The sequence below is a fragment of the Colossoma macropomum genome, unplaced genomic scaffold (assembly GCF_904425465.1).
Source record: "Colossoma macropomum unplaced genomic scaffold, Colossoma_macropomum, whole genome shotgun sequence".
Lineage (NCBI taxonomy): Eukaryota > Metazoa > Chordata > Actinopteri > Characiformes > Serrasalmidae > Colossoma > Colossoma macropomum.
Genome location: NW_023494805.1, coordinates 12,914,168 through 12,935,630, shown reverse-complemented (window position 1 = coordinate 12,935,630; position 21,463 = coordinate 12,914,168). Strand labels below are relative to the sequence as shown.

Genomic DNA, 21,463 nt, shown 5'->3' with positions numbered 1-21,463 from the left:
CCCTGATTTTAACCTTTAGTGAAACAACAGGTATTCTACCTCATGGATGAGACTGGTTAACGTCTGTTGGAAACTCCGACTTCTGCTGACCATGAAGCGGCTAATTGGTCGTCCATCTCTGTCTGTCTGGACAGGGAGGTCATAACATAGCAGCAGACCAGCTGAAACAAACAGGTCATTACAACTGTTAGGGCATGTCATTCATTTATGTGTGGTAAAATGAGTGCATAAGCAAATTTAAAGATTTCAGATTCAAAGATCTAAAAGTGAACAATATTTAAATAATTTTCTACACCACAATATATGTAACATAATGTAACGGAAAAAAATTAGAATTTGCATATTATAAGACAGCTAACATTTAGCTGCAATTTGTTGTTTGGTTTTAAAATGATGTCTTTTGGTTCCTCTAAAACACACAATCATTTTTTTTCCTTTTTAAGCACTGCAAATACCATTTTTTATTTGCATCAAATTTTTTTTTTAAAATGATGGTTCAAAAATATTATCATAATGTATAATATTTACTACAGAAATTGGCAGATTAGATCTGTAGTTGATCAATCCTTTCATTGGTAATACACAATACAGTAAGGAAATACATTAAAGCCAACACTGAAAAGTACAGACATATCTTTTACACATACAAAATCTGTTCAATCTCAACTTCTATTTAATGTGTCCTTTTTGTACAAACCAGAGGCAAATTAATAATTAATAACTATGATATCATTGCTGTCCATAGAAAATCATGTTTTTGCAAATAATTTGCAAGTAACTTTACGGAAGGCGAAAACATAAGTTAAAATGGTTTTCTTCCAAATTATTTTGTAGCACTGGCCCTGGTATCATGAAATTGTCACACAATATAAATGACAGCTGTCACGCTCAAATGTAGAAAAAAAAAATCAACAATAATAAAAAACAAAAAGTCAAAAATAAACATACATCCTTTTTTTTGACAGTGATGATATCAGTGTCACTGAGAAGCTGTGTCTTTACCTGCTAGACCAGGTTTCAGTCCTGGCTGCTTGTTCTTTTCGTAAGTTTTCAGCATAAATGCAGGGATTCCAGCAACAGTTTTTCCTTGGTCTGAACGCAGGTTCGCCCCTCTCAGGGCTGAATGGTACACTCCACGGGGCATTTGGGTCATCTCTTGTCTTACAAGGGCTGTCAGGAAGGTCTCAAGTGCTGTAGATGGTGGGTTTAGGGTTGAAATAGAACCAAATCAGTGAAAAATGCTGAACAGCTGGGTGGTCATATGTAAATGTAATCATGGTTATGACATCACAACTACAGTGAATTCAAAATTGGATGTTTTTTCAGCTTAGTTTCCATATATGGACTATATGTTTAAATGCTACATCAAATTCTTATTACAAAAAAGCTGAGATCTAAGTCCTTCAACAAAATTTTATTCTCACTGCATGTGACTTCTCTGTGTATGGACATACAATCTTTTGTGTCTCCTTGACACACTGATGAAAACTTGTTCTAACGTGTGCTGTCAGACGCTGAACTCTAAGCTCACCCTGAGACATTTAGGATTAAAGCCAGCAGAAACCACCTGTGATGGGGTGAGTGAACACTTTGTCCAGAGGAATCACAAACTGACAAGGCTGAAAACGCTGACCTCTCTAGACTCATATCAAGTCTCTTCTCACACATAGGGAAGCACAGATGACTGTAGTTTGTTTAGAGTGGACTGCTGTGCTATTTACTGAAATATTGTGCTTTTGTTCAACTTTAAACACAGGTTTAGCAAATATTAAACATGTTCTATACTTTATACCATTAATTAGTGTAAACAAGTTTAGTTCAGAGTGAAAAGCACCAATCCAGCAGGACTAAAAACTGAACTGAAGTTTTTAAATTAAATATAAGTTTTAAATTAAATTTTGAATTGAAATGAAGTTCAAATCTGGGATGTACGATTGGAATCGGCATCTCAATCGGCAGCTTTTGCTTTAATTACGTGATTGGCAGTTGGTTGATTTATTATTGATTTATTTTGGCAGATCTGTGTTGCGATACAAAGAGGCAAATAATGTGTGGCAGCTATGCCCTCACAGTATATTTGAATGCAGCTGCTACACCTGCACCACAACATTGCAGTATGATTATCCATTAACAGCCAGTTGCCTCTTACTTTTGCCAGTTTGGCCCATTAAAGAAGAAATAATACTTTATGTTTATGTCGCGAGTTTGGCTAATAGAAAGCACTGGAAATGTGGTAGTTTGTTTTCCAGTGTTCATTTAGCTCATACAGTGTGAAAAATCTAGTAAAATAAAAATTGGCACACACACAAAAAAAATCATCTGCCAAATGGCTGTAGGGCTGAAAATATCTCACTGGAGAAAACATATAATTGAAGTTTTTGCAGACCACTATTGTGACTGTGATTTAAACTGCCATTATTAATTATAAATTAAAGGTCTGGGCCTTTTTTTCTGGCCAAGAAGACCAGCATAGCCCTTTTTCTGGCTTGAGATTTGAGAGCTGAACATAGTGGACGAGGCTGCCAGTTAGTTGAGGTTTGTTTAGGTATTGTCATGTATGCATCATGTGGGTGTTTAGCAGCTTCCAAACTCTTCTACAGGAAGTTAACAAGCTATGTCTTATTAGGAAAAAAATCTTCACTTTAAAACTTAATTAAATTTAATTTTTAATTAAAGTTGCCAAACACTACAGCGACATTTATTGGGCCTTACTTGAAAATCAATGCAAATCAAGCATCTTCCCTCTCTTTGAGGTTTATAGCAGCCAGTCATCTCAAAACTCCACAGTGCATAAAAGAACATAAAAACACCTACAACTGTTCTTTCCATGTAGAATTTCAAAGACTTAGACATCAGTATCATGTACCTGGACAAACAGAAGTCACTGTTACTACTGACTGAGATTTGTTTTTGTTTCATTTCTGTCACTATGCCTTTCCTGAAACTGCCAAGATGGAAAACAAAATACCTTCAAAATGGATTCATGGGTTCAAAGTGTTAAAGATGCCTTAGCTGTTCAGTTGTTCTCTGAGACTCTACTCAAATTACATCATCCGTCCATGTGCACAAGTCTATAGTGTGAAAAGTCTGGTCGTTTCTCTTTTTTTTTATTGTGGGCCTTTGTGATATGTCTATTTATCATATCATAATGACAATAAAAATATGATTTATCGTGCAGCCCTTTATAAATCTGTGCTGTGAGGTTTAGGTCATAATTTAAAAATGAAAAAACTTTCCCTCCTTCTCAAAACCTTTCAGTCTATGTGTAAAGAGCACTACTAAAATATATCAAAAAAGAAAAACAGCCCTTCCTTAATACACTCCATAGTCAGAACTATATGGACACCTGACCATTACACCTATAAGAGCTTGATGGACATCCAATTACTAAAACACGGGCATTAATATGGAGTTGGCACCCCATTCCGGCAATAACGGCCTCCACTCTACTGGGAGTGTCTGTAGGAATTTGTGCCCATTCAATCAATCGAGCATTTGTGAGGTCAGGCACTGATGTTGGACGAGAAGGCCTGGCTCACAATCAACGTTTTACTTCATCCCAAAGGTGTTTACACAAAACTCGTCAAACCATGTCTTTATGGAGCTTGCTTTGTGCACAGGGGTGCAGTCATGCTGGAACAGAAAAAGTCCTTCCTCAAACTGTTGCCACAAAGTTGGAAACATATGCTTGTCTAAAATGTCTTTGTATGCTGTAGCATTAACATTACCCTTCACTGAAACTAAGGGCCTGAGCCCAAACCCTGAAAACAGCAGAGACCACCAAGCCTTACTATTGGCACTGTGCACTAAGTAGTGTTCTCATGGCATCCGCCAAACCCAGATACATCCATAAGACTGCCAGCTTGATTCATCACTCCAGAGAACACATTTCCACTGCTCCAGAATCCCGTGGCAGCATGCTTTACATCACCCCAGCCAACGCTTGGCATTGTGCATAGTGACCTCAGGCTTGTGTTCAGCTGTTCGGCCATGGAACACCATTTCATTAAGCTCCCAGTGCACAGTTCTTGTGCTAGTGTTGCTGCCAGAGGCAGTTGGATACTCTGCAGTGAGTAATGCTACAGAGGACAGCCCGTTTTCATAAGACATGTGCTTCAGTACTCGCCAGCCACTCTTTAAGTTTGCTTGGTCTACCACTTGTTGCTGCTCATAGATGCTTCCAAATATCAAATTTCCAAAGTAATCACAATTACAGTTAACCAAGGAGATCTAGCAGGGCAGAAATTTTTCATACTGACTTGTGGCAAAGGTGGCATCCTATGACAGCACCACGTTATATAATCTTAATTTACAGATGTTGTCTGGATTAATACTGCCTTTTAAAGAGGGCATATTTATTAGTAACAAATGAAAGTAATTATGACTAATAAGTAACCTGAACATCTCCATTTCCTCAATTACATGGACCTTTGATCACTTCAAGTTCAAAGGTTTATTCATGAGCCAAATGATGTTTTGATAGCACGATTAAAAATTCCAGGCACCACAATTCATGGTGGGGGTATTTCTTTTCATTTAAGTCAAGCATTTATTTTTTGCCCTTTTCAAAGCCTACTTTCATCATTTCATCTGTGTGGGGTAGGTGATACCGAGTCGAGCAGGGGAGAATATAAGAGTTCTTATGTGTAAAGACTTAAAGGTGCTATGTGCTTTTGTGGAGAATAAAGCACTTTTACCTGAGTAGAGATCAGAAAAGAAAGAAACACCACAGGGGGATACCAAGATCACCTCTTTAAACACTGCTGGAGTTAAAGAAATAGCTGACGGGCTGTGTAACATTCAGATGAAGATTCAAACAAAGCCCTAGATAAGACGTTAAGCTCATTCTCAGAGGCAAATGCTAACTTTCCCATTTAGTCACATCAACTGTGTAGTGGTATTTCATTTCAACTATGCAAGTTGAGCTGGTGGTCTATTGTTGTTTCAGTGAAAGGCACAGCAGCTCCTTGAGCTCCCACGTACACTCCCATAAGTTTTATTCACCACTTAAAGACACAAGTCTAAAATGTTATCTGGGATTTTTCCCCCTCAGGCTTCTGTGGTGGGAGAACATCTGTTTGAGTTCTTGGCAGATTTTGAGCATCAATAACACTAACAAGTCATAAAGAGAGATTTTAAAGTAAATCCTTTCACTAAAGCCCTGCAACAGAGAAAAACCATGTTTAATTATTTAGGCTGACATTTCAAATGTGCCTTAAAAATAAATTTCAGATTATGAGGAGGTTCTTTAAAAAACGAGCTCCTTACTTTCATTTACAAAGAGTTATTAACTGAAAGGTTCTTTATGGATTTAGAGGTGGTTCTTCTGTGGTGTTACTCCAAAGAAGCCTTTTTGGAATTTTTAATAAAGGTTCATATAGTGCACATCAGTATAAAGTGCACATCAGTGCTTGTATGCATTTTCATCTGCTGTAAATTTGTTTTAAATGTAGAATGAATATTCTTTAAGGCTTTGTTATGTTCAATATTGTCATTAAATCATGATATTGGGAGCAGCAGCATATTTTATTAATGAGCCAACCAAACTGGACTTCAAAGTTGAAGAAGATTATACCTGTTAAAACTGGCTGTGGTGTGAGACCAACAAGTTTTATGTATGAAGTCCCCGGCACGGTTAGATCTTCATCCTTCTTATTCTCTTTCTCCTCTTCATCCTGATCATCCGGCTCATCCATCTCTGGTCTGGCCTGTGAGAATGACAGCACAAACAGAAAGGACAATGCTGAAGACGATCATGTAGATCAGGGGTCGTCAACTGGCGGACAGTGGTCCAGACGTCCAGACATGAAGCCAGCAAAGTATTTCAGTGAACTGAAACAAGCGATTAACCCATGTAAAAACATAGTTGTATTTCAGCAACATACATGAACATGAACAGTGCAGCTTCCGTAGCAGTCCTGTGCTACAGTTTATCCAATCACATGAAACGTATGTAAGTGATTTAGCTGAATGTATATCAACAGAACAGAAAGTACAAAGCAAGATATCAGGTTGGGACGTAATCATTTCACAAATTTTTAAAGATTCTTTTTTTTATTTACTAGTTTTGTTCTAAATAGAGAAGCAACAAAATGGTTTGTTAAAGAAACAGAAGTGTGAAAAACAGATGGACAGAGAGCTGTGCATTTTTCTTTCCATTTTAAGTTCAAAATCGACGTCTCATCTGTCACTTCAAATTAACCTACTGACAAGATCCAGTTCTGAGAACAAATTAAAAAAAAACAAAACCCAAATGAAAGATCTACCCGAGTGCTCATCCATTCTGTACAGCGCTTACCATTGTCCTCATTTACTTGTCCACTTATGTTCCCTTTGAAAGCAAAATATTTAATTTAACTGGACTTAACAGGATTTAAGTTTTAGTGGAATACTCTTCATGTAGGTCATGCGATAAAGCTTTGTCAGGTCTGCAATATATGGACGAAATACTAAAGGTATTTGTTTGTAGTATCTTGTGAGTGTGACTATGATTTACCGAAACATCAGTAACACTCACCCGGTGCATCTGATGTTGGTCAGGATGCTCACAATTCAATGCGACACAGTGGTGTCTTATTTTGAGGAATGTTCAATACAAAAAAATTAAGTATACAAGGTAACATATAACCATCCTAATTTCAGTTTATTACAGCATTCAACATTATGAAAGTACAACTGAAACAAACGCTGTACTGTATAGCGTTCCAATCTAACACTCCAGTCACAAGCTAATATGTTAGCCCCAAGCTAAAAGAATAGCCTCAAACTAACACATAGCAAACTAATCTAATGATATATTATGAAATGCTGTACTGTTATATCCATACTCAATAAAACATTTACTGGACTGGTTAGATGCTCATTTATACATTGCAAGCTTCTTGAAATCACTACTGCCAACATAAGCTGCCTTAAAGCCTTAAAGCATAAAATCTATGAGTAGGTTCATACTTGCTCAGGTAAGTGCAGGATGGAGTGAGATGATTCTGGAAATTCAGACAGTGCTCTGTATCCACTGCTAGCCACCTCTGCTTCCTGGAAAAAAAAGTAAAAAAAGTAAAAACTACAAAACTGCAAGCTTCCATCACTCAGTGTTACTTTAATAATGTCTTAATAGAGAATGACAACAATAAGAAATACGTAAAATGGTGGAAGTGAGGTTCCACCATTATGATCCTGAAAATGGACATTCACATGAAAAGAAACTGAAGGTTTAACATGTCAAACCACTAACACTAACTAAACATCCAAACTCTTCAGTTTGGGCATGACACATGGGGAGAATAGACACATGCACACATCTACAGCACACCCTCCCAGCATGTTGCACTATTAATGTCCACTCAATAACAACTATTTACAATAAAAGTCTCTTTTACTGGGAGTCTTTCCCAGGAGACTTTTCCAGTCATTTTAAGTCATTTTGGACCATTTCTGTTGATCTGTTCTTCATGAAATACAAACACAATGTAAAAGCTAACTGGAGCTTTCAAATTATGCAAAAAAAAAGTGAAGCAAGACAAAAATAGAGTTACAAGGTTTTTGCACAACAGCGACAATATTACATAATTTTGATTGAACCAATTATTCAAGGCTTTCTATTTTATCACCAATAAATTGAGAGTGAGGTAGCTGAGCAAGCAAGTAAAAAGGGCCAATGCTAACTCTAAGCTTAAAGTAGCAAACACAGATTAATTTGTTTACAGATATTCAAATCGAAACAAAAGCCTGTTTTGTAGACAGTGCGGTTGTTTTAGGACACTTATACCAACCTGACTCAGAGCATGACTCCACAAAATACTAACCACTTCACTTTTGAAATTCTGTGAAAAGAAACAAAAATGAGGCAAAAGTCAGCTTGCATTCCTCAGTCCATGAAACTTCATATGGTAATCACACAGATATTATACACTGTAGGGGTGGACAAAAAGCCTGTAGGTCTACCTCATACTCCTCTGTCCTGACATGCAGTGAGGGCACTAGAGAGAGAAGTTCAGCAGTAGCCTTTAACACCAAAGGTCTAGTCTCACAGCTCAGCTTGGGAGAAAGAGCCTTCCATGTGGAGCCAATATCAACTACCTGAAGCAGCAAAAGAACAAAACAGTTAAATTGTGTACAATTGCTTACAAAGGACAATTAGTTTGATAGGTGTTCAAAATTTCTGCATAATTAAGTTGTTACAATATAAACAGTCATTCAGAGTGGTCTGATGTAAAACAGTGCATTGTAAACTTACCAACTCAGAACTGTTCACAGTGGTGGTGACAGAAACTAGAAATCCAAAGCATTTAATGCTGCTAAGGGCTACCTCACAGACAGTTATTATGTGAAATGGTTCCAAATATGCAGCCTGATTTATAAGATGTTATTTGATTTTATGACTGAGGTAAGGTTTTGGCCTAAAACTTATTGTTTAATATCTATTAATGGCAGAGAGATACATGCATAGTGTTTTAAGCCAAAATAGTCCTCAAAGAAAACATCTTTTTTAAAAAAAAACAAACAAAAAAAAAACATCATTATCATTATCAACATTACATATAAAAACTCATCAGTCACATGTAGGTTTGCTAGTCGTTTTGGATAGTAGCTTCTCTACACTGAACGATTTCACATCAAACCTCTCTGAATGACTGAATTATCAAGAAATGTAAAATTGATTGAATTCCCCTTAAATCCAGTTAGTAAACAAGTTTGTGAAACATGTTTGTAGAACATGAAGACTGGACATAAACATGAATTCTTCTGTCAAATGTAAATTTAAATTTAATCTGTAAACCATATAAAAAAAAGGAAAGTGAAAGTAACTAGAAGGGGTCCAAGCAAAATCAGTTCAATAAAGTATCAATAAAGATAAAGAGCTTATCAGAAGTCCTTCATATGCCAGGATTATTGATCAGGGGCCTTAAATGAAGATATTTTTCAAGTTATGTACAAATTGACATTTACTTTGATTTATTCATTTAAAGTCTTGAGCAAATAAGTCAAAATGCCACAGAAGCGATGTAATTGCTGACATAACGTGTCATCACATAAGATCTGTTATTAAACTGTAGGAAAAGATTTTATAAAAACTATTACAAGTTTTATTGTGCGATGTAGCACCCCCTAAAGGCCACTCTGGGTCAGATTTTTGGTGTTGTAGTTTACATTTTGAGACAATAAAACACATTTTTGAGTTTTAGCAATTTAATTTGGACCTGCAAAAAAGGCAATGATAAACTAGTATGTAGCGACTATGGTGGGCAAAAGGTTTACAATTTTTAAATAATTTTTAACCTATAAGACTAACTTAGAAATGAAATAAATTGATTTCCAACAATTAACAACAGAATGAATACAAAACAGTTTATGAAAACACTTGTAATTGCAAAGTTATTAAGCTCACTAAATTGGATTATTTAAATCCAGTTTCAAGTCATCAAGTGAAAGTATGTTGAAGATATACTTAATTAAAATGCTGAAAAATTAGGCTCATTCCATGTGCCTGAGTAGTGGGAGGCCCAAGTTTTATGTCTGTAAGACTTACAGCTTGCCTTTGGTGCTTGGACCCTTAATTACATTTTTACTGTGTGGCTCCAGTGTTTTGAATCTGGATGAAAAACAGCTCTAATAAAACATTAACACGCATCTGTCTCATTCTAAGACCTGTATTGTTAGAGTCTAATGATAGTGTACTGAAGCTAAGAATTTATGTTGAATAGTCATTTTATATGTTTATTCATAAAATTCAGCAACTTCCCATTGGCTTCTATTATAAGCAAGTTTCAAGTCAACAGGTTTTCTTGTCTTTTCTAAGTACAGAGGGATGCACTTAAATTACTGCCCATGGCAATCCACGGTTTGCTACAGATGCAGTAGAGAGAGATTAGGTTAGAAAACATTGGAAAATTCCTTTAAGGATACAGTATGTCCATAAATGTACTGTTTACTTAACATTTAGGAGTATTTTAAATCACATTATATATGATCTCAGCATTGCAGTTAGCTTTTTAAACAAAATTTTTTAGACTTTCCTGAACAAAGTACTACACATTTGTTCCAGTAAATGACTGCCTAACTTGATGCTAAGGGTTACTTTGTAAATTTAAAATGGACCGCATCCTGTGATCACAACTGGCCCCATGCAGCAAACCTCTTCCCAAACCACAAAGCTCTGTTTCAGACCTCTGCTTTGCACAGTTCCTGAAGGCCCTGCAGGGCCAACGCTGCTGGAGTGGCCTGATCCTTCCGTGAGCACTGAGTCAGCATGTCTGTAATGGCTGCCAACATGTCTCCTCCATGCTGGTAGGGCCTAGTGGAACAGAAAGAACATCATGTAAGAAAAGCCTGAATATTGTTACTGCTGTAACAAAATTTTGTACCTCCAAAATGGAACCTTTACAGGAGAAAGAAAGAATGTTCTTAAGGTGAATCCACATTAAGGTAATAAGATTGGGAACCATTTCTATCAGTCTATTCTTCACGAGGAATGTTGTAAAATGTAAAAGACAGCTGGTGTTTTCAAATGAAATAAAAAAAAATGTCATTCTACTGTTATAGTTGTCTTCAGCTGCGCAGCCACACAGGGACTTTTGTTGTTATATATTTCAGCCTAAGAACGCAGCACACATTTCCAATGGAAGACAGGTCTGGACTGCAGGCAGGCCAGTTTAGCAAACGCACTCACTCATTACACAGCTACGCTCTGAAAAAGACGTCATCTAGAAGGCAGCATATGTTGCTCCAAATATATTTCAGTGTTAATGATGCCTTCACAGATGTGCAAGTAACCCATGCTAATAACACATCCCCATATCATTACCAAGTTTTGAACTTTACACTGGTAACAATCTGGATGATCTTTATTTTCCTTGGACTGGACAAAACTATGTCCAATACTTCCATACATAATCTGAGAAGCTGACTCCCCTGACCACAATACATGTTTCCATGTGATTCAGTCCGTTTCAAACAGCCCAGAAAAGTCGCAGACAGCAATCATACCATGAAAATCTCAAACCTATGCAACCCTGTTGAAGAACGTTGTTCTTAAACTGTTGGGTGGCCTTGCTCTCAAAGGACTAGACCTTTCATGGATGCTCCTTTTATACCCAAGCAAGACTGCATCACTGTTCAGAACATTTATTTATTTATTTAGTTTGTTTAACATTAATATTTCCCATTGTTGAACATTTCCAGTCTTAAACATTTTTTTGTAACTTTTTTTTGGTTTCAGGTATCCATTTTAGACACGTGTAAAAAACAATGAAGTTGATCAGGTAAGTATTATTTATCTGGTCTTCAGTGCTTTTATTTGCATGTCATATGATGTTCCAACCTGTTTTGGTATTGAGATTTGTTTTATTCAAAAACACCAAACTAAACAGTGTTGAGGTCCTCTAAGACAGAAAGACTTCGAAAAGGAATCTGTACACTGCCATAAATTATGTGCCTCCTGGTTCACTTTTGAGGCGACACACCTACCACCTCATTAGCGGTAATTCTAAATACCAGGGGCCTACAGCTACAGAGCTTTTGAATTTTTGCACACACAAAAGCATTTCTTTGTCTGAAGCACATTTACCTTCAGAAGCTTTTGACAGTTCCTGCTGTCATATGTCGCATGAAAAAATTACAAATTCCGCAGCCAACATTTCAAAGGAAGGGTGCACTTTGAGTTATGCCGTCAGCTGCAAGCCAGCAGGTTTATGAATAAAATTCATGCACAAAAGGCTTCCGTTCATTTAGAAAAGACCACACTGTGTTCCACAGCTGGATTTAAAACATTAGGACGCAACCAATATTGGGCCAAAGTGCGACCATTTTATAAGTGAATATAGAATTCCAACAAAAGAAACGGTGATCCAGGACAGGGTATAAATGCTAGAATAAAACCCTATAGTATGAAAAATACAACTTATTTTAGGGTCAAATACTATCACAGTGATTGGAATGAAGATGACAGTTGTTTAATACTAAATACTATTAGACAGTTTAATACTAAATGCTGCCATATGTCTTCACTTAAAAGGGTTCTACCTGGCTAACATTTACAGTCTGCTGCTTCCTTTATTGGAACACTGATCATCTTTTATAGAGTGAATGCATGCAGCAAGCATAAATGATTGCAACAGTACTTCAATAAAGCTGGAGACAAGACATAAACATGCACACAGATTTATACACACACACACACACACACACACACACACACACACACCTTACAACAATTTTCAACCCGTGTAAAGTCATCAACAGATTCCAAATGATGCTTATATAAATTTGTTTGACATTAATGTGGCATTATACGAAAATCTCAATCTACAAATGCCATCTAACCACCGGCTGCAAATCTGGATAAAATTAAGCACATAGCCATGAAGTCTCAGACAAACACTGGCAGCAGAATAGGTCGTACTGATGAGCTCAGTGACCTTAAACATGGCACTGTCATAGGATGTCACCTGTGCCACAAGTCAGTTTGTGAAATTTCTGTCCTGCTAGATCTGCCCCTGTCAACTGTAAGCGCTATTGTTGTGAAATGGAAGCATCTTGGAGCAACAACAGCTCAGGCACGAAATGACAGACCACACAAACTCACAGAGTGGGGCCGCCGAGTGCTAAACAGTTCCAAATTGCTTCTGGAAGCAACATCAGCAAAAGCACTGCACATTAGGTGCTCTCCAAAATGGGTTTCCATGGCTGAGCTACACACAAGCCTAAGATCAAAATGCACAATGCCAATTGTTGGGGGGAGTTGTGTAAAGCACGCCGTCACTGGACCATACTGGAGCAGTGGAAACGTGTTCTGTGGAGGGACGAATCACATTTCTCTATCTGGCAGTCTGATAGATGAGTCTGGGTCTGGTGAATGCCAGGAGAACATTACCTGCCTGACTGCATTGTGCCAACTGTAAAGTTTGGTGAAGGAGGGATTGCTATGGGGTTGTTTATCAGGGGTTGGCCTAGACCCCTTAGTCCCAGTGAAGGGCAATCTTTATGCTTCAGCAGACCAAGACATTTTGGACAACTGTATGCTTCCAACTTTGTGGGAACAGTTTGGGGAAGGCCCTTTTCTGTTTTTCTGTTCCAGCATGACTGAGCCCCAGTGCACAAAGCAAGGTCCATAAAGGCATGGCTGGGTGAGTTTGGTGTGGAAAAACTTGACTGGCCCTCACAGAGCCCTCATCTCAACCCCATCAAACACCTTTGGGATGAACTAGAACAGAGATTGAGAGCCAGACCCTCTCATCCAACATCAGTGTCTGACCTCACAAATGCTCTTCTGGATGAATGGACAAAGATTCCCACAGACACACTCCAAAATCTTGTAGAAAACTTCCCAGAAGAGAGGAAGCAGTTTTAGCTGCAAACAGGGGACCAACTCCAAGTTAATGTCTATGGATGTCATAAAAGCTCCTGTAGTTGTAATGTGTAGTTGTCCCAATACTTTTGTCCATATAGTGTTTCTTGAAAAATATGTCTAAATTCTATTAAAAGATGGGATGAGTATATTGGCAAAGCACTGTACGTAGACATATGCAGGGTGGTCTTCAATGGCAGGTCAGATAATCTTAACGAAGAAGGCTGCATGTCATTTATATACACTATACAGTAGCTGAAAGCTGAACATGCAAGCCTTTCATCATTAATTCAGATTCATTTGTTGTACGCCCCCCCCTCCCCGATTTATGCTCCTTCAGTTTCTCTCAGGTATTCCACCAATCACACTGAGCCAATAATCACAGGTGGATGCTGAATAGAGAATAGGAGGTGATTAGTTCTAATGTAAGTGGTTAGGAAAAACACAATGACAACTGAGAACCAAACAATAACACTCTCCAACTGGGGTTCGTCTCCTGAAAAAAGTTTAACACAGATAGGGTTCCTGACTGAGTTTCAGCTTCACAAAACCTAACAAATTGAAAGGTAGCTAACCAGTTTAACAGAGGCAGTTAGCAACTTGCTCTGTTAACCCAGGTTTAGGTACTCAAGCTGTGACTTATCCTCGTGCACATGCACATTGAAGTGTGACGGTTATTATAAACAGCCAATTGGATTATTTTTCAAAGATGGAAAAATAAAATCATATAAATATGTAGAAAACATTTATAATGGTAAAAGCAGCTCTGTTAGTGTTTACTCAAGTAATAACTGCTTTTTATTCATAATATCTATGTACTATAATTTGCTTTCTCTGCTAAAAAGTGGTATTCTTCACATGATTGATGTCACAAGGACAAAAAAAAGTCGCCAGAGGGGTTGACCTCTGTCAGGCCTTGTTTTGTCAGAAGCTTGTCCTGATCGGTCCCAGAGCTGTTTATGATCTGAAATCTCAAATCTAGTGTACAGTATAAGGCGCTGGCCACATGTTTCGGGATATTTTTGAAAATAATGCACAACATTTTTATGGGTTAAGCATGCAGAACTCAGTCCGAAATGTAATTTACGACTGGGTTATTTCTGTGTGCTCAACAAATTGGAAAGATTTGGGAGTTAATATCATGTTTATAATTGAACTTGGCTTTACTTCTTCATTAAACTGTTGTACTGCACTCAACACTTTCGCTATATTAACAAAAATCTAACAATAATCTAAACACCTCTGAGGATGGAATGTGTTGTAGTTTAGGTTGCAATTTTTGCAGCTTGAAAAAAATGACAAAGCTTCTGAATACTCAACAGAATCTAATGGAAACATAAGGAACAAATCCTCAAGTGCTGAAATTATTCAGGCCAGTGCTACAAAACCCCATAATATCAATGAGTCCAATATGTGTTTATGTGATCCACTACAAAGACACTATATGAGTATATGAAACAATGTCATCCCTTACCTAACTGGGGGAGCTGAACCAGCTGGTGTAGTTTGAAATTAAAGACTAGAGGGGGTTAAAACAGACAAATGAAAAGTGACCGTAGTGTCTTTTTAATGAGAATTAATAAAGGACCTCTCTTTGCAGATGTCCCGAACACAGGCAGCCCTGGCCAGGATCTGCTCCCACTGAGTCTCCTTCCCCACCACCACTGAGGACTTCTCCAACACGGCCATCAGCTTCTGCAAGTCTGGATACACACGGTCCTGCAGAGACATGTCAGTCAATACACTCTCACTCACTTAACATCAATAGATGAGATGGATTACATACATATATTTAGGGCTGTTAGGATTTGCAATATGGATTTTTTTTTATTATTGACACAACAGTTACTTAAAAATGTGCTCTATAATAATATAGATGCAGCAATTTTGAATTCCTGAGTCAGTAATGTAACTGAAAATTAACAGCATGCTGATACTGATAATCAGTAATTTTACTGTTCAATATCATTGCTGTCCAAAAAAAAACAAACAAACATGCATATCCATATTTGACCCTCATTATTTTTACATGCCATTTGAACACTGGCTACTGTCCTCTACATTTTGTGAAAATTTCATGATGAGTGGCCCAATAGAAATGCTCCAAAATCCCATTCATGGCCATTATATATTATGCACCCCCAAGATTATAATTACAGTCCAAAACCATCAGTACATAATAAGGATGCAACAATACAATATGTTGAATTGTATTATATTACAACATGACTAGCATGTTATCTTGTGGCTTGTGTGTTAGCTTGTGTGTTATTGTACTGCCATAATGCTGAATGCTCTAACAAACTGAAAATGGAAACATAAAGGGCCCATATCCCAAATTTTTCTTTTCACTTTATTTCTTTATTTATCCACTTATAACATGTGTAGTCATCATTTATTTTTACATGACCATTTTCTAAACTCTCTTTACACTCTATTTTTGTTAGTGTTTCTTTAATACTGATATGTAAATGACCTCTTCTCTGATTGGCTACCACGTATTGTACCTCATTAAAAAAAACAGTCTGGGCTGAAATACTTCTTAGAACTTCAACATAAATAAGTGGTAACTAAACTACTATAAGCTTAATAGGTGGATGTATGTAAATATGTTGGTTTTCATGACATCACAAAAACAGTGAATTCAAAACAGGCTGAATTCAAAACTTTCGCAGCTTAGTTTCCATATGTAGACTCTATGGACTGTGGAGTGACCTTTTTGGAAAATTTAACCGTGTTTACACACTACATCAATCTCTTATTTCAAAAAAGTGAGGAAAATTAGGGTTTGGAAGCGATATGGGCCCTTTAATGGAGGCACATCAGACATTCCTTATTTCTCCTGTATCGAAAAATGTGTTGAATCATTACAGCCCTAGTATACAAAATGTAATGATAAAAGTACCTGTTTTTATACAATACCTGTTTTTGCCACAGTTCGGTAAGAAGACGCAGAGCCACAGCCCTCAGCTTGGGGGAGCTGGCCAGCGTCTGGAGAACATGTAAAACCTGCGGTATACAAAACTAAGAGAACAAAGACGACCTTCATCATAATGAGGAAAGTCTGAGGGCCCATCCAGAGCAATCCTGAACGGTGTAATTCCCCTAAAAGCCCTCCACTGAAAAGACTCGGATGCATGGGGGCATTGAAGTCTTTCTATCAGAGAGCTGAACTACTGGGTAAGTGGTCTAGTATTAGCTTTTGTTTAAAGAATTTAACAACATAATCTCGTTAGAGAGGAAGGAATGGAGCCATTGTCCTGCGCTCTTAACCCACAACCAAATTCGGCTCTAATTCTCCTCCAACAGCGCAGCATTGTTTACATAGACCAGATGACTAAAACAGATAAAGAAATACTGGAAAAAAAGAAAAATGGCCTTTCAAACACTGATAATAAATATAGTGCTCTGCAACAAAACCCCAAACAAAAGCTACTGCCAGGTAGCATGTGTAGAGTCTCGTTTTTATGCATGTTCCAGGAATACATTTTGTTGATGTAGCATTATTCAAACAGTAAGCAAAATGTCAGCATCTCTCTCCTCCACACGCATGTGTGTATAGGGCAGCTATGAATAATGTGCATTGCTGGAGACACCAATGAATAACACCGGCAGCGAGCACTACTGACTGTTTTACGGCTGTGTGCAGTGCCAGGTGAGCTGTTGCCATAACAACAAGGGAAGCATAATTATGGCCCAAACCCAGCAGACGCCAGATATTTCTATTACTGTGGCAAACGCTGAACAACAGCGTGCAGGTCAGAGTACGAGCTTCAGCACTGACGCCTGGAATTTATGTAATTTTTTTTTTAAAGGGCTTCAGTGTGTAAACCTAGTGAGAAGTCTTAAATATACCTTTCTCCTCTATATATATATATATATATATATATATATATACACACACACACACACATCACATCATATGTTTTATTAGAAATATTTGAAACAAAAGCAGGATTTTAGATCACTGTGTACTTTGTAAAGAGGTACCTTGTGTGTTCCCAGCTTTGGTAAAGTGGAGAGCACAGCATGAGACAGAGTGGAGTCCGACACTCGGCCCAGTTTAAACATCAGCACCGGGAGAAGACAGGGAACCTGAGAGAGAGGGAGAGAGAGAGAGTGAGAGAGAGAGAGAGAGAGAGAGAGAGAGACGAATGGATGACAGAAAAAAAGAAATAAAAAAAGAATAAATAAGAAGCACAAAAAAGAAGCACAAAAAAGAAATGAGAAGAAAGACAGAAGAGAAAGAAAAAAAAGAATGAAAGTAAAAAGAAAGAAAAAACAAAGAAAGGGAGCGTGAACGAAAGAAAAAAGAAAGAAATTAGAAGGACAAATAGAAAGAAATAACAGACAAAGAAAAACGGAAAAAGAGAGCACAAGAAAGAATAAATTGAATGAATAACAGAAAAAAGAAATGAGAAATACAGAGAAAGAAAGAAATGAGAAGAAAGAAAAAAGAAAGAAAGAAAGAAAAATGGTGAAAAATATAAAAGGAGAAAGAAGGAAGAAATTAAGAAAGAAAATCAGAAAGAAAGAAAGAAGAAAGAAAGGCAGAAAATAATATGGAAGAGTGAGAGAGCTCTGACTGTGTGGTAGAGTGAGAGAGCTCTGACTGTGAGTGGACTGTGTGGTAGAGTGAGAGAGCTCTGACTGTGAGTGGACTGTACGGAAGAGTGAGAGAGCTCTGACTGTGAGTGGACTGTGTGGAAGAGTGAGAGAGTTCTGACTGTGAGTGGACTGTGTGGAAGAGTGAGAGAGCTCTGACTGTGAGTGGACTGTGTGGAAGAGTGAGAGAGCTCTGACTGTGAGTGGACTGTGTGGAAGAGTGAGAGAGCTCTGACTGTGAGTGGACTGTGTGGAAGAGTGAGAGAGCTCTGACTGTGAGTGGACTGTGGTGGAGAGTTTGACTGTGAGTGACTGTGAGTGAGAGAGTTCTGACCTGAGTGGACTGTGTGGAAGAGTGAGAGAGTTCTGACTCTGAGTGGACTGTGTGGTAGAGTGAGAGAGTTCTGACTCTGAGTGGACTGTGTGGAAGAGTGAGAGCTCTTCTTCTTCTGCCCCTCATCGTTTCTACAGCTGCTAAACCCAGCCACACTGTCTCAACCTATCTATCTCCCGTGCTGCGTTTGGAGAACACCACGCAGAGAGGGAGTGTCCACGGACCCTCAGCTTTGAAGTGCCTCCAGCAGCTCAAACCACACCCCCTCCCCCACCGCTCTCCCTCCGTCTCGCTCAAGAAGCCGTCGTGTCTTAAACGGCGCTCCAGCGGCTTTTATCGTGCTACGGTGTTGGCAGGTGGCCGATGTTTCCCTGGCTTTAAAGTCCTGAGAAAACAGTGATGTGTTGAGCCTGAAGGCTGAACTGGAAATGTTCAGGGAGCCAAACGGGTGTCAAAATACAGCGAGGCTCTGGTACCTGCCAAACGCAGGATAAAAGAACACTATTCTCTGCTTAAGCAGCAGCCAAAACTGAACGGTGTGTTTTTACAGATGTTTCAAGACAACAAAAAGGGGGAGAGGCACAAAAAATAACCTGCAACACAAAATAACATTGTACGAACCTATACGACTCTATTTAGTATTACAGTCTACACATACCTGTAATATAATGAGGGATGCATGTAGTGTTTCCAAATATAAAGACATCTGAACATATCCTAGTATTTATTGACTGGCGCTTGAATAAGGCATGTAAAGGACATTTATTTACATTTTACACTGCGTCCCAACTTTTTTGGAATTGGGGTTGTATATATATTCTTTTCTTCTGTTGGGCTACTCAAACAATACTTGTGTAAACGAAGTTATCCATGAGGCACAAACAGTTTCATGGCCCATTCCTAAGTAAAAGACAATATAAGTTCATCTATTTGAAACAACGTTGTGTTCACACAGCCTGAATACCAATCAAAAGAAAAGCCTCAAACGTGAAAGACTGCCAGTCACATCTTATTAGACACAGACAATGCAGTGCGGAAGCCTTCACGTTACGGTGGCTTCCTCGCTGGACAGACAGTGGGCTTGTCAACTCATTAAGTCCCAATCTAGGAGCGAGCTCTGAAAAACTGTTCAGCAATCAGTGCCCACCCGGCCTGACCCCGAAGAGCAGAAGACATCAGAGCAGTGCCTCCCTCTGCTGTGAGGTATTCTAACCCCTGGTGGAGAAGCAGGGCTGGATGTTCTAACCCCTGAATTGAGGATTAACCCTGCAGCGTCCCACTACACGCCTCTCACTGTGGGGGCCCAAAGGGGCAACCCAGCCCCCTGAGACTGGCTCGACCTCTGACCCCATCCTCCAGCCAATTAGCAGGCTTGATGAGGACAGCTAGGTCAATGGAAGGAGAAGTGCACAGTGCTGGACAGACAGAAGAGAAAAGGGTCACAGAATATAGAACTGTGGAAAAATTCTAGGATGAAAATGTTCTTTTCTTTTAATTATCTTCCATCTAAAAATACCTTAAGGCTTGCTGTTGTTGCTTTCAAAGCAGAAATACTGAGGACCGGATGCACGGCAAAATGTCTTTAATGCCACCACAACATGTGCTCACAATGCACCTGAAATTAATGTTTGATCTATTAATAATGTGCAGAAAACCACACATTGTGCTCAGGATCACGAACTAAGTGCATGCTTGTGTGGCACAAAGAGAAAATGAAAGCTCAGTGATGAAGAAATACTTTGTGCACCTAACAAAAAATTATACAGGGGTGTCATTCTACTCTAGATAAAAAAACAGACTTTGCAAAACAATAACACAGATTGCGAACGCGTTTTGCAGCCTCGTCACGGCACGATATTGCGCAGTGTCCTTTCATGTACTGATATGGTTGCGCAATTCTCTCTCAAATGCACATGCACAAAGGAGTGAAGCGCTTTCTTTGTTTTTCCATGTAAGCAGCCCACAAACTGTGTGTTTAGGCTTGTGCAGCAGTTTCATGCATAACACACGGGCAGAATGTGTCCGATTTGTATCTGGCACTGCTGCAAGCTTAGAACATCGGGCCCTAAATGTCGTACCATAACACGGCTGTACAATTTATTGTTTGCTAATCACTGTCACAACCTTGACCTATCACAGAAAGCTACAATATGCAAATGATCTGTTTAACCAATTACAGTGTTTTTCTGTGCTCTGTGAGCATATTACACCATGCAAGTGTTTGAACATCCCTGGTCTAATTACATGTTTTGTTGAGAGAAAACACACTTAAAGATGGTACATTTAAGTAAGATGTAATGCATTATTTCTATTTATTTGCTGAGCTTAACATATTGAAAAAATTAAAAACATAATACAAGTGCACCATAACTTTTGCTTTGCACAGGCCGCATTTTATGAGGTGCTAATATTTTTGCGTACGACCATATTTAATGTAGGCCTTTTCAATTACACAATACTTTCAATCACTCCAGAGCTTTTGAGTCATCTAATTAAAAAGAATCTGTAATGCAATCAAGGTATGTAATCCAACAAAGGTTAATTATTTTGGTCCAAATAATGAAGACCAATCTTTACATTAGCCTACTTCACATATTTGCATCACCTTGTGTTTAATATACTGCGGTCACTGTAATCACAATATGTAGCAAAAAAATCATAATGCTAGTATTCTATGCATAAAGAACAGCTCTGTATGAAAATGGATATGAATCCTCTGGTTAGTTTCTTTGCACATTAGATCCCATAATAGCAACTAACCCACATCTAAATTGCATGGTGCTAAAGTCAACCCAAATGACTATTCAGTGTGTTGCTAAAATCAGTCTAGTGTGCGTTTTCTTTCACACCACAAATGTATCACTGGCTTTAAATGATATAAATGAATGCTCTACCACATCAGAGTGAAGCGGTAGGTTTCGCCCATGATTTTCCACTCTCCTAAAATCCTCCCAATGTTTCATTCAGCAGAGCTAAACATTAAAACGGTAAAAGGATGTGCATGGAAAACAGCTCTAGCACTGAAGCATTGTTAAAGTACTATAGTGGAGCATTTCACATTTAAAATGACCATCTTGTATTGCTTCATGGACAAATCAAATTCACCTAATTCAGTTTGCTATGAATTCATCACTCTTCATGATGCTGTCCAGTAGCTAAGTAAATAAGTGACCAAGAAA

At 38.3% G+C, this 21,463-nt stretch overlaps 1 protein-coding gene across 1 annotated transcript in view; it reads right to left on the bottom strand.

The window, feature by feature from the left end:
- Positions 1-21,463, bottom strand: part of focad (focadhesin) — a 77,368-nt gene that overhangs the window by 24,176 nt on the left and 31,729 nt on the right. The window contains 10 exon segments of the mRNA XM_036596101.1: positions 40-161; positions 1,003-1,191; positions 5,576-5,708; positions 6,952-7,035; positions 7,773-7,823; positions 7,945-8,079; positions 10,168-10,294; positions 14,934-15,064; positions 16,268-16,369; positions 17,336-17,440. Of these exon segments, the coding sequence (XP_036451994.1) occupies positions 40-161; positions 1,003-1,191; positions 5,576-5,708; positions 6,952-7,035; positions 7,773-7,823; positions 7,945-8,079; positions 10,168-10,294; positions 14,934-15,064; positions 16,268-16,369; positions 17,336-17,440 (1,179 nt within the window).